This window comes from Myotis daubentonii, chromosome 15 (assembly GCF_963259705.1).
Source record: "Myotis daubentonii chromosome 15, mMyoDau2.1, whole genome shotgun sequence".
NCBI classification, from domain to species: Eukaryota; Metazoa; Chordata; class Mammalia; order Chiroptera; family Vespertilionidae; genus Myotis; species Myotis daubentonii.
In genome coordinates this window covers 45,903,564-45,916,988 of record NC_081854.1, presented here as the reverse complement: position 1 = coordinate 45,916,988, position 13,425 = coordinate 45,903,564, and the positions used below count along the sequence as shown (strand labels likewise).

The 13,425-nt window shown below is 38.0% G+C and overlaps 1 protein-coding gene across 4 annotated transcripts in view; it reads left to right on the top strand.

The window, feature by feature from the left end:
* NFATC3 (nuclear factor of activated T cells 3) overlaps window positions 1-13,425 on the top strand; it is a 100,230-nt gene that overhangs the window by 73,568 nt on the left and 13,237 nt on the right. Inside the window, exon 10 of one of the 4 annotated variants that reach the window (XM_059667665.1) lies at window positions 12,657-12,760. The exons of 2 other annotated variants lie outside the window; for them this stretch is intronic. In XM_059667665.1, coding sequence (XP_059523648.1) covers window positions 12,657-12,757 — 101 coding nt within the window. In that variant the 3' untranslated portion in view covers window positions 12,758-12,760. Of the gene's footprint in view, window positions 1-12,630; window positions 12,765-13,425 lie in introns of those variants that run through there. One more of the 4 variants, XM_059667668.1, reaches the window with a different exon arrangement.

Sequence of the window (13,425 nt, the reverse complement as noted above, 5' to 3'; positions counted from 1 at the left end):
AACTCTGGAATATTAATTATTTCAATAATTGAAAATCCCCCAAAATAGAATTATCAGTTAATAATTTTAGGGCTTATTCTTGGCTTTATTATCATTTATATGGTAGTAAAATTTTTTCAAAGTAAGAATTCAGTAAAAGCTATTATGTAAGTATTATCCAATATGAAAATTCTAAGGATTCTGAAACATGGATATAGAGTTTTAATTCTTTCTCTGATTTTGTTTGTTTTTTTAAATTGATTTGAGAGAGAGAGAAAGGAAGGGAAGGAGAGAGAGAGAGAGAGGGAGAGACATCAACTTCTTGTTCCATCTATTTGGTTGATTTTTGTATGTGCTCTGACAAGTGATCAAACTTGCAACCGTGGTGTATCCAAATAACACTCTAACCAACTGAGCTACCCAGCCAGGGCTTACTCTTTCTGATTTTGTGCTAACCTATAGAAAAGTAATTTTAGCTCAGCCATCTCCTTTACACATCTGAAGAGGCTGAGTTTACTACTTAGTTGCAAAGCTGGTATTAAATCTCAGATTCTAAGCATAAGGGGAAAGGAAGGTAAATAAAAGGTGGTGTTTCCCCTCCCGGGACTTGACCATCAGATCTATCAATGCTGTGAGATCTGAGTCACTACCAAAATATAAGACAAGCACTTTAGGAGATCAGCACAGAGCTGTGACATCCTATATAATAAAAGGCTAATATGCAAATTGTCCCCTCGGGAGTTTGACCGACCCAGAGTCCAACCACTTGCTGACCACCAGGGGGTGGCGTGGAACAAAGGAAGGCCCTGGCTGGCAGCAGGGGAAGGAAGGCCCCAATCAGCCCTGATCGCTAGCCAGGCCTAGGGACCCGACCCATGCACAAATTTCGTGCACTGAGCCTCTAGTATTCTATAAGGATTTAGCCTGTTTCCTTTAGATGACCTTTGACCTTGAAGGATGAGTATGTTTTAAGTGAATGAGGATCAGAGGACAAATCAGATAACATGAGAAGAGGAGAGCTGTATCTGGGAAAGCATGATTGTCTGTGGCTGGAGGGCGAATAGCATAGTAGAAGATGGCTTTCAAAGCCACAAGGGGATTTGCCAAGTAATTTGTGTGTAAACTGGAGGTATTTGTATAAACTGAAGCAATACCTACAATTTATATAACATTTTCCTATTTTTTATTTAATTTAATCCTTAATAGTCCTCTATTTATGAGGTAGATAGTGTCTTTTAAAGAATTGGAATTTCTGAAGGTCACACAACTGGTAAGTAGCGGAGCTGAGCCTGGAATCAGATCTTTCAGTCTAGTCTTTTTCTTGCAGCACTACAGCTGCTTCCCAGCAGCAGCAGGCATGGTGTTTAGAACGCTGTGCTAAAGGGGATCCCTCAAGCTTTTTTTAATCCCTAGAGAATAGTGTAACATTCTCTGTGAATGTGTGTGCAGAATTTCACTACTTGAACATATGCTCACAACTGCATCTGGTCTGTGACATTTATATTGGGAGTACTTGAGGGCTGTGGTAATAAGTGTTCTCTTAATGCACAGCTGGCCTAAGTGTTACTGTTTACTTAATAATAACGAACACCAGGTAGAGAGGAGGCTACTACTTTGATGCAAAGCAGATTTGAAATAAAGCCTTTTCCAAATATATATAGGTTTTCAAAATGTTACTTATGCATTCTTTTGGCAGTTTTAGACTATTTACAGTGCTTTCAAGGCTTATATTTCGAAATTTTTTTTTTCTTCCTCAGATCCTCAGTTCCATCCTCGGTACATTTAGAATTTTAATCCCTAAAACAAAGGGTTAAGAGTAAGACCTTGAATGATAACCTTCTACCCATTTGTGATGAAACTGGAGAAATGAGATATATTGAATAGGACTCAAAAGATATTCATTTTCTTTCCAAAGGAGACATCTTTGTCTTCTACAAAGAGATCATTGCTGGAACTTGCTTTTTTTTGGATTTATCACAGATTGAGTGACTGGTCGGGGCGGGGGGGCAGCAAATTGGAACTTCTAGAAAGGTTTTTTGAAAACTTTATTTCACTTTTTGATTATGTAAGGATGTGTTGCAAAAACAGAATCTGGAAAGATGAGGTCGGTGAGAGCAAATATAAAAGCCATTTTATTTTTGCTCCATTCATTGTGTAGGGCACATGATCAAGAAAAGTTCCCAGATTGTAGCCCCATAGAAGACATGGATTGGCTGTTGAATTCCCTCATTGCCACCTATCAGGAGATCTGATAGAAGCTCAGTGGTGCTAGTGGCTATTAAAGGTGGTGGGGGGGACTAAAATGTACTCTAGGTCACCTTGGTTTATTGGATGTATAATTTTTACAAATTTCATTTTTGATACTTAACTTGAACTCCCAAATGAATTTTCAATATTTGCCGACTGACTCATTGATTATATTATTTGGATTTGCCTTTGAAGGTAAAATTCTAGATGCTTAGAAAATCCTATAGTTATGCAAAGTTTTAATATAAATTCATTTTAAAAACAACTTATCTCATAGGTCTTGAACTCCATAGTATTTGAATGTCTCTTTTCTGGTAAGTAAGCCATTAACACTAGATTGCCCAAGGAAGTCATTTTGACTGCTTTTTAATTTCAATTAGAAAAACAATTATGTATATAAGGACACAATGTCTTAGAATTTTGTGACTTTTTGTACAACATATAAATGCGTTTATTAATAATTGTAGTTACCTCCCCCTCCTTCATTTCCGGTATATATATATGTGTTATACCTATATTGCCCAAAAGCAGTCATTTTGACTGCTTGGGAAATTTTAGACTCTTATTATTGAATTGAGTAAATTTCTTATATGACCAGTTCGGCTCTGTATTGAAATAACAGTTTTCATTTTTTTTCGATTACCGTCACATGATAACATACAAGTACATGATAAATTGTCGATACTTGATAAGTTGCAGTTGCTCAATAAGCTAAACTAGTACTTGTTATTCGAATCTTTATGCAGTGATACTTGTTCTAATAAGTTGTTTATTTTATTTCTTTTGCGCCCTAAATTCATGAAAGAAATGTCGAATAGAAGTGAGTTATTGGAAAAGTTATAGGAACATAAGTGAAGAGTGCTCCGATATTATTCTTTCACAATGCAGTCATTTTGACTGCTTTTGGGCAATATAGGTATATACTAAATTTCAGTCTTTCTAGTGTTAACCATTCCAAAAAGGATTCGCACTGTTAATGTCAGAAGTGTCAAAACCTGTAGAGAATTGTCATAAGAGTATATTTGAGCCAAACTGATGATATATACCAGGGAGCAAGATCTCAAATGCTCCTAAGGATAACAATTTTGCAGCAGCTTTTATGCATTTGAAATTAAGGAGGAAAGTACATGTAGCAAGATTGGCAAAAGCAAAGTAGAGATTGGATTACAGGTTAACAAAATGATATGCTCTGTTGAGGTTTAATACCCCCTTCCAGGGGTATGACTTATGGTGTTTCAAAGGTATGTTTACCTAGATGTACAAGAACAATGGATAAGGCTGGCTTAAAACCTTTCCCTTTTTCTCAAGAGTTTTAGGCCTAGTGTGTGACTACCCACCATGACCTGCCTAATTAGGAATTTATGATCAGATCACCCAGTGAAGTTACTTTCCATAGAACCTGCTTTTCTTTTCCTCCACAGCACTTAAAATGAACTTCCCAATTAATCTGAGCTCTTTTTATTTTAACTTTTCTACATTGTGTTTAGTACAAAGCAGTTCCTACTCTACAACCAGAGGAAACAAGTAATTTTTAAAAATGTTTGTGCTATACTACATAAATATACTTATCTAATCCTCATAACACCTATTAATCCTGTTTCTGTTTTATGGTGTTTACCCCCACCCTTTTTTTTTTTAATCAAGTTAACAATTAAAACACAAATAAAATATTCTTTTTATTGAAGTTTTTAAGTAGGATGGAGTTTGTTAGGAATCATTCAAGTATTACTTGACTGTTAGTTTTAGAAATGTGGACATTATCACCTTAATTTTTTATTGTAAATTCAGTGAGATTTAACAGAGAAGATACTAGTGCACCTCAGCTCAGAAATTCAAGACTTATATAGGTGGAAATACCCTAATACAGCTCCCTCATTTTATAAAGATCTGAGTTTTATAGAGTCTTAAGTATGCATCCAGAGTAAAACACTGGTTAATAGTGTAAAGACTAATACCCAAGTCTCCTGACTCCTAATTCAGTACCCTAGGAGTTTTCCCAATATCTGTAATCATGTTTCTCATCAACCTGCAGGTTGAAACTGCAGGGGTAGAGCAAGTAGAATAGATTAAAGAGGTGTCATTTTCTCTGTAGGGCCTGGGTTTGTGAGAGAAGTCAAGGCAATATTAAGATTATTAGATTCTCAGTATAAATAAAGTTTTATTTATTTATTTATTTATTTATTTGTTTGTTTTAAAGACCTTATTGATTTTTAGAGAGAGGGGAAAGGAGAGGGAGAGAGAGAAACATCAATGTGAGAGTGAAACATTGATCAGCTGCCTCCTGCACGCCCTCTACCAGTGAGTCCACAGCCTTTCGATACAGGGAATGATGCCCAACCAACTGAGCCACACCGACGAGGGCATAAATGAAGTTTTTAAGTCTCTACTCGATACTTCTCTTTCACACCAGAGTTCACCCTAGTGATAATATACTCCTATGTGTCTCTTCCTCTCCAACTTCTTTGGAACATCTCAGGGCCTTTTGAGTTCAAGCTGCCCTTGTTTTATGTGGGCTCCGATGCCTCTGGATTACTGTAGAACAAATCTTCGAAGTTCTTATAATAGCCTTTCACATGTGTGAAATCTTGATTTCTTTTCTAGTCTTAAAAACACTCCAGCAACTGCACCCTTCCTTCACCCTCATCAACATGGTAGTTTCCCTCTACTTGAATCCTGTGTTTTTAGTTCCTTTTCATAGTGCAGTATCTGAAAGGGAATATACTCTTACCAGCTCAGAGAGGATTGGGACTGTCACCTTCCTTGTGCAGAAGATTTTATCAATATGGCCTGAGGTCTGGGGCTTTTCTTAGCTCTGTCTTGCTGTTGGTTTAGTGAGTCATAAGTTTGGCTAAATCACATCCTTTCTCTCCCTCCTGCCTTCCCCTCATGTCTTTTTGTATATTTGTTCTTGGAATCCATGATTAAACTTTACAATTATCCTTGTTCAGTTTCACTGAGGTGATTTGGGTCCCTCATAATCAGCCTTTCAAGCTCAGAAGAGTCCCAGAAGCATTTCTCTGTTTCAGAGTAGGGTGGCTCCCTCCTTAGGGGGGATTTCTCAACGTAATAACCAACAGCAGAATACTGACCTTTGCCAAGCCATGTTCACTTTCAAGCAGTCCACTTGTAAGGCTGTAATATCTACTTTTTCAATCAATGAGGGCATTATACAAAACTATTTTTTGCTTTTTTCTTTGCTAGCTAGAGTAGCATTGCCCCTAGTTGAAAAATGTGTTCTATATGTATAAAATTATCAATAAGTTCTTACTCATATGTTAGTTTATATGCCTAGAGCTGTAATTTTTCCTAAATATTTATGTGCTTTATAGTGTGTATGTCCCCATTTTGGGGTCAAATGATAAATATTAAAACAGTACAGAAATAGAGGCATTGTCACAGTTGTATTTTTTAGCATTTTAATTAAGATTATAGTATTGTTAAGACAGACCTTTAAATACAGGCCTGGTTAATTTATGATTGAGCTGAGTCCAGTTACAACTTTCCATTAGAGCCCCTCAGTTCCCACTTGTCTTCCTTTGTTCACAAACTAATAGAGCCGCAGCTGCAGCTCTTCAGCAAAGAGGGTACATGTTAAATATAGCCTGGCCTGCTGCTGTGGTGAAAACTGACACTGCCACTTGCAGGCTCTGTGCAATAACACACTGATCCTGAATGTAGGGCAATTGCTAATTTGACTGTAAACAGGGACTCTAGATGTGACCTCAGCTGTTGCAGTTCTGTATATAGGTGACAAGAAGAAGAGCCTGCTTTCAAGTAGCAAGGGCATGTTCAACACAAGATTCAGGTGGTTATCTGTGCGGGAGGGGGGAGAGCAGGAGGCTGGTATGGAAGAGCAGAGAAGTAACTATTATCAACGATCTCTTTCTTCACGTGTTGGATAATCATTTCACTGGTGTTTATTGTATTTAAATAAATAAAAGAAATGCATGCATAGTCAATGGTAAGAGTATGTCACAAATGAGGTATTATAATGGGGGCGGGGGGACAAATGAGGTATTATAATTAGTCAGTTAGGGGCCCTGGGCTGAAGGGAGGTAGATAATACTGAACTTTCTCCTTTTTAAAAAAATATATTTGTATTGATTTCAGAGAGCAGAATGGAGAGTGAGAGTGAGGTAGAAACATCGATGAGAGAGAAATATCATCAATCAGCTCCCTCCTACACGCCTCTTACTGGGGATCTAGCCCATAACCCGGGCATGTGCCCTGACTAGGAATTGAACCATGACCTCCTGGTTCGTGGGCCAATGCTCACCCATGGAGCCACACCGGCTGGGTCTGAACTTTCTCCTTTAAATGGGACTCTGGGTAACTCATGAGTCCTCTTCCTGGGAAACATGCATGTACCATCTATCCTCACATATTTATGGTAAGTAATTCCAGAGGCAGAAAGGTGCCTTAAGTACTGTTCATGTAGGTTTTGAATCATATCTCATGCAGAATGCATCGTTATGGGAATTCAAGACCTTAGACATGAACATTCTTGGACATATAATAAGAAAATTTAATTTTCAGACTCACTGCTGGGAAAAATCCAAGAGAGCCTCCCACTAAATAACCAGCATATCAAAAGTCTTCAAAATAAGTTCACTTCAAAAGTATATTTAAAAATAATTAATGAATGATGGTTTCTCTTTCTTGATAATAAAACACATTTTTGTGCACTGTGCTAGGTACTTTTCTAGTCATTAGTTTTTTTTTCCTGCTATCTGTGAAAAGTGAATTTATTAGCTTTATTTTTAGAGATGCAGCTCAGAGAGCTGAAGCACTTTCTGGTATTATATGGCAACAAACACAGGGACTGGCATTTGAATCCAGGTCTGTCTGAAATTTAGATTGTCTCACATGTGTTTAGTGGTTTCTGAAGTAACTATAATTGATTATATCATCTTACCTCTATAAACACATATCCTGTTTTTGAGTCCTTTTGAAAATGGACCATTCACAGGGACAGAAATATTTTAAATGAGAAATAATTTTAGGCCACAGTTCAGCTTTTGTAGTTTGGTTGCAATTCTCTGACTATGCATTACAAGATTATATTTTGCCAGTGATTGTAGCTTTTGATAAAACTTAGGTAAATATGTTTAAATAAATCTTATCTGAAATATCTTACTTTTACATTTCTAAAGCCAACCTTTAGCCTGTCTATCTGGACAGGAGAAAACATGGGAAACTCTTTAATTCTGATGGAAGATAGGGAAGGGTTGAGAGTGATTTTTACAGGCATTCTAGTTTTACATCTACAAGAATAAGGAACAAATTAAGTCCCTTATAGTCATCTTGTGTATTTAAAGATCTGTAGGTGATTTTTATGTAGAATGGGAGTTTTTAAATTTTATTTTATTGGGGATTTTAAAAAGTCATGAATTCATATGTTAAAAATACTAAAGGTACAACAAAACATATATAGTGAAAAGTCTCTCTCCTTAGGTACCCAGTTGTCCTCTATATGGGCAATTGGAGTTACCAGTTTCGTGACTGTCACTCCAGAGCTATTTTATGTATTTATAGCAATTGTTTATTTTTTCTGTATGTTTACTAGCATACTACGTATATACATACTATTATGTATTTTGCTTTCTCTTTATATTGAATCTTGGAAATATTTTTGTACTGTAACATGAAATAACTTCCTTTAAAGATTTAACAAGAATAGCCATCCTAAATGGGTGTGAGTGGTATATCATTGTGGTTTTGATTTGCATTGCCTTAATGACTATGTTGGCACCCTTACATGAGGTTATTGGTCAGTAAGTATATCTTCTCTCAAGAAATGTTTAGTCAAATCTTTTGCCTGTTTTTTGATTGAGTTGTATTTGTTATTTATTTAGTTAGTTTACTCCAAGGATATTTTTCCAGTGATTCCTAGAGAGTGGAAGAGAGAGGGAAAGACAGACAGAAATATCGATGTGAGAGAAACACATTGATTGATTGCCTCCTGCTTGTGCCCCAAACAGGGCCTGGGCTGGGGAGGAGCCTATACCTGAGATACATGTCCTGGACCGGAATCCAACCTGGGGCCCTTCGGTCTGCAGGCCGATGCTCTATTCACTGAGCCAAATCAGCTAGGGCTAGCAATGTGTCATTTTCAGTGTACAGATGTTTTACCTCCTTGGTAATTCCTTTTATTCTTTCTGATGCTATTGTAATTGGAATTGATTTTTAAATTTCTTTTTTTGGATTGTTCATTGAATGACTATAGAATACAACTGAATTTTGTGTGTTAATTTTAGCTTATAATTGTTGGCTTAATTTATTAGTGCTAACATTTTTTGTATGTGGATTCTTTGGAGCTTTCTATGTATAATATCATGTCATTTGTGAATAGAGATCATTTTACCTCTTTCTCATTTGGATGCCTTTTATTTCTTTAACCTAATTGCTCTGGCTAGAACTTCCAATACTCTGTTGAATAGAAGTGGCAAAAGTGGATGTCTTTGTCATGTCTTTTATCTTAAGGTAAAAGGTTTCAGACTTTCACAATTGAGTATAATGTTGTCTGAGAGTTTTTCATATATGGCCTTACCATTTTGAGGAAATTCCCTTCTGTTCCTAATTTGTGGGGTGATTTTTTTTGTTTTGTTTTGTTAAAGGACTTTGAAATTTGTCAGGTGCTTCTGTATCAATTGAGATGAACATGTGTTTTTTTACCTTCCATCCTAGTAATTGATTTCGATATGTTTTTTATTGATTTTTTTTTTTTAGAAAGAGAGGAAGGGAGAAAGAGAAGAAATTGATGAGAGAGAAACATAGATTGGCTGCCTCCTGCACGCTCCCTATAGGGGATTGAGCCCACAACTTGGTCATGTGCCCTGACTGGGAATCAAACTGGCAACCTTTTGGTGCACAGGAAGATGCCCAACCAGCTGAGCCACACTGGCCAGGGCAGTAATTGATTTTCATTTGAGGAACCATCCTTGCATTTTGGGAATAAATCTCACTTGGTAATGATGTATAATTATTTTAATATGCGGCAGGATTCAGTTTGCTACTATTTTGTAGCAAAATTCATAGAGGATTTTTCTTGAAGTGTTTTTGTCTGGCTTTGATATGAGGGCATTGCTGGCCTTAGAATGAGTTAAGGAAGTATTCCTTCCTCCTCAATCTTTTGGGAGAGTTTAAGATGGATTAGTGTTAATTCTTCTTTAGATGTTTGGTCAAAGTTTTTGTGATAGGAAATAATGAATTAGATAGTTTTTCGAGCTGTCAGTAGTGGTTCAAGGAACTAGAAAGATGTCTCAAGGACTGCAAGTTTCCATAAGCACAGTCTGAAATGACTATTGCTTTAGCCAACTCACAAAAGCCCTCAGTATCTTTTGGCCTCTTAGCTTTCTTCCTGGGTTTCTTTCTTTTAACTTATGCGCCGTTTTACTTGGAATCCAGTCTTCTATAACAGCTTCAAGTCTGTTTTGGAGAATTCAGTTGTGGAGATTGGGCACTGTCAGAAAGGAGATTGATAATAAAAATCCTTTGTACATACTGGAATCGAAGACTAGGTGAGTGAACTCAAATTCAGTATTAAAAAAGCTTAAGGCAGAAAAATTTTGCCTAAGCACCACAGATTTCTGTTTTTTTTTTTGGGGGGGGGGGGTTATCCCTTTAGTGAGGCTGCATTTTGCACAGATTGGCTCCTCCCTTGTTTTCCCTTCTTTATCTGCTTAAGACAAGAGTATTAATTACTGTTTTCATCTTCTCTTCCAAGATGAAAAAAGCGTTCTAGAATTCATAGTTAGGTCCTTTTGTTTGAAGTTGTACTGCAAAGGCCAAAACTATTTTCTTATAGGCCAAAGGAGGAGGCTTTGCCTCATTTTACTTTGGATTCTAACTGGGCATTTATTGTGTCAGCCACTATCCAGACAAAACTGACCAATAGTAACTCTTCTTGTGTATAATGATTTTCAAACATTTATCACAGCTTCCCATGATAAGAAGCTTTATAGCATGACATAGTATATAACAAAAACATATATAAATAATATAAAAGACTCAAAAAGCAATTCTTTTTTAAAAAATATATTTTTATTGATTTCAAAGAGAAAGGGAGAGAGAGAGAGAGGGAAACATCAATGATGGGAGAAAATCATTGATTGGCTGCCTCCTACACACCCCCTGCTGAGGATCAAGCCCGCAACCCAGGCATGTGCCCTTGACTGGAATCGAACCTGGGACCATTCAGTCTGCAGGCCAATACTCTATCCACTGAGCGAAACCAGCTAGGGCTCAAAAACCAATTCTTAATCTTTATTTTTACAAAATGCAGACTGCTATCTTCTACTTTGTTCTCTTTTTAAAACACTGATTTTAGTTTGCTGAATGGATTTCATAACCTGCTAATGCAGCGGTTCTCAACCTGTGGGTCGCGACCCCTTTGGCGGTCGAACGATCCTTTCACAGGGGTCACCTAAGACCATCCTGCATATCAGATATTTACATTACAATTCATAACAGTAGCAACATTACAGTTATGAAGTAACAATGAAAATAATTTTATGGTTGGGTCACAACATGAGGAACTGTATCTAAAGGGCCAGAAGGTTGAGAACCACTGCGCTAATGGATGTGAACTTTAGTTTAAAAATATTCCTCTGGCCGAAACCGGTTTGGCTCAGTGGATAGAGCGTCGGCCTGTGGACTGAAAGGTCCCAGGTTTGATTCCGGTCAAGGGCACGTACCTGGGTTGCGGGCACATCCCCAGTGGGGGATGTGCAGGAGGCGGCTGATCAATGTTTCTCTCTCATCGATGTTTCTGACTATCTCTCTCCCTTCCTCTCTGTAAAAAATCAATAAAAAATAAAAAAAATTCCTCTGTGACCACCCCACCCCCCAACTTTTCATGTGCATATAGTTTTTCTGAGCTCCTACCCGTAGGCATTTTTTAAAAATCCTCACCCGAGGATATTTTTCCATTGAATTTTAGAGAGTGGAGGGGAGGGAGGGACGGAAGGGAGAAAGAGAAACATGGATGTGACAGAGACATCTCGATTGGTTGCCTCTGCCTGCTCCCCAACCAGGGCTAGAGATGGGACCTGCAACCCAGGTACATGCCCTTAAGCGGACTCGAACCCTCAACCCTTGGGTGTGCAGGCCAAGGTTCTAACCACTGAGCAACACCAGCCAGGGCTACCCTTAGACATTTTTAAAAATATGTTTTTATTGATTTTTAGATAGGGATAGAAAGAAACATCGATGAGATGAGAGAGAAACATCAGTCGGCTACCTCCTGCATGTCCCCCACTGAGGATTGAGTCTGCAACCTGGGCATGTGCCCTGACCATGAATCAAACTGGTGACCTTCTTGTTCTTGGGTCCATGTTCAAACACTGAGCCACACTGGCCAGGCCACCCTTAGATATTTTGATTCTGTGGTCTGAAGTAGAGCCCAGGAATTTAGATTTTTATTAAGTGCCCAGATAATTCTGATGTAGCCATAGATGAGTATTTGGAAACTACAAATAGAGCTAATCTAATAAAAACTAGTTTATTTAAAACTAAATCTATCTCTTAAATCACTGAAAACCATCATTATAACTTTTCAAATTGTTGCACTTTTATTTTTTTAAAATTTTTATTGATTTGAGAGAGAGAAACATTGAATTGTTGTTCCACTCATTTATGCATTCATTGGTTGATTCTTGTATGTGCCCTCAACCTGCAATCAAATCCCGCAACCTTAGCACATCAGGATGATGCTCTAACAAACTGGGCTACTGGCCAGGGCTTGCACTTTTTTTAAAAAATATATTTTATTGATTTTTTTTTACAAAGAGGAAGGGAGAGGGATAGAGAGTTAGAAACATCGATGAGAGAGAAACATTGATCAGCTGCTTCCTGCACACTCCCTACTGGGGATGTGCCCGCAACCAAGGTACATGCCCTTGACTGGAATCGAACCTGGGACCCTTCAGTCCGAAGGCCGATGCTCTATCCACTGAGCCAAACCGGTTAGGGCACTTTTTAAAAAATATATATATATTTTTTTATTGATTTCAGAGAGGAGGAAAGGAGAGGGAGAGATAAAACATCAATGATGAGACAGAATCATCGATTGGCTGCCTCCTGCATGCCCCCTACTGGGAATTGAGTCCGCAACACGGGCATGTACCCTTGACGGGAATTGAACCCGGGACCCCTCAGTCCACAGGCCGACGCTCTATCCACTGAGCCAAACCAGCTAGGGCTGCACTTTTAATTTTAGAAAATAAATCAGTTATTACCTCCTAAAGTTTCTGGACTCCAATATTTGTATTATTTTGTAAAATGTGGGGAGTCATTTTGTGCAGTAATTGACAGATAAAGGACAATTAAATTCCTCTTGCTTATAGAAGAAAAGCAGCCTGGGCATGTAGTAGATTAAGTTACCCTCTGGTTTGTTCCATTCAGTAGTGATATTGTCTTCTTTGACACAGACCAGTTTATATCTGACTTGGAACACCAGCCATCAGGTTCAGCAGAGAAATGGCCTAACCACAATGAGCTCTCATGTCCAGTTCCTTTCTGGAGAATCTAGAGGGTGAGTGTTGTTTGAAATGTGTCATTGTTTTTGTGCCCAAGTCTGGTATTTGCATGCTGTGGCTGGATTTGCATGTGTTACAAAGGAGGGGGTATATGTGGGCACCTTCTTGATAGGCCCACTCATTATCTTTGGCACTATAAGACTCTTCTTTTTAAATCTCACCATACTCTGGCTCTCACACTTATGCTTATAATTTTAGTCTGGATTTAAATAAAAGGCAAGTGTTTAACTGGATCTATTAAACCAAAGCAGAAAGAGAAGCTCATCTATATGAATTCAGTGGTTGGGTACTGAGTAAATTGGATTGCTAATCAGGTGTATAAGCCTACTCATTTCTGGTCAAGTATTCTTTTTTGATGGGCGGCACAATGGAATGGAAATAAAGCAGGAAATTATATATATCAGAGGCAACCTGGATCGCCTGCCCTATAGGCCATGTTTCACTCCTGGTAGTTCATTTCGGGCTCCATTTGGAAGGATTTCACAGAAATGGAGTCAGTGTTTGTGAGGCAGGGGGCCTAGGCAATTTAGATTTGGAAAGGGGCTTAGAAATCATGTTCACTACCCCAAATCTTTATATTTAAGATATCAAACAGGGCACCAAAACCTTGATTTCTAGAAGCAGGGCATACCGTGGTCTCACACCATTCTTGTCTCTAATT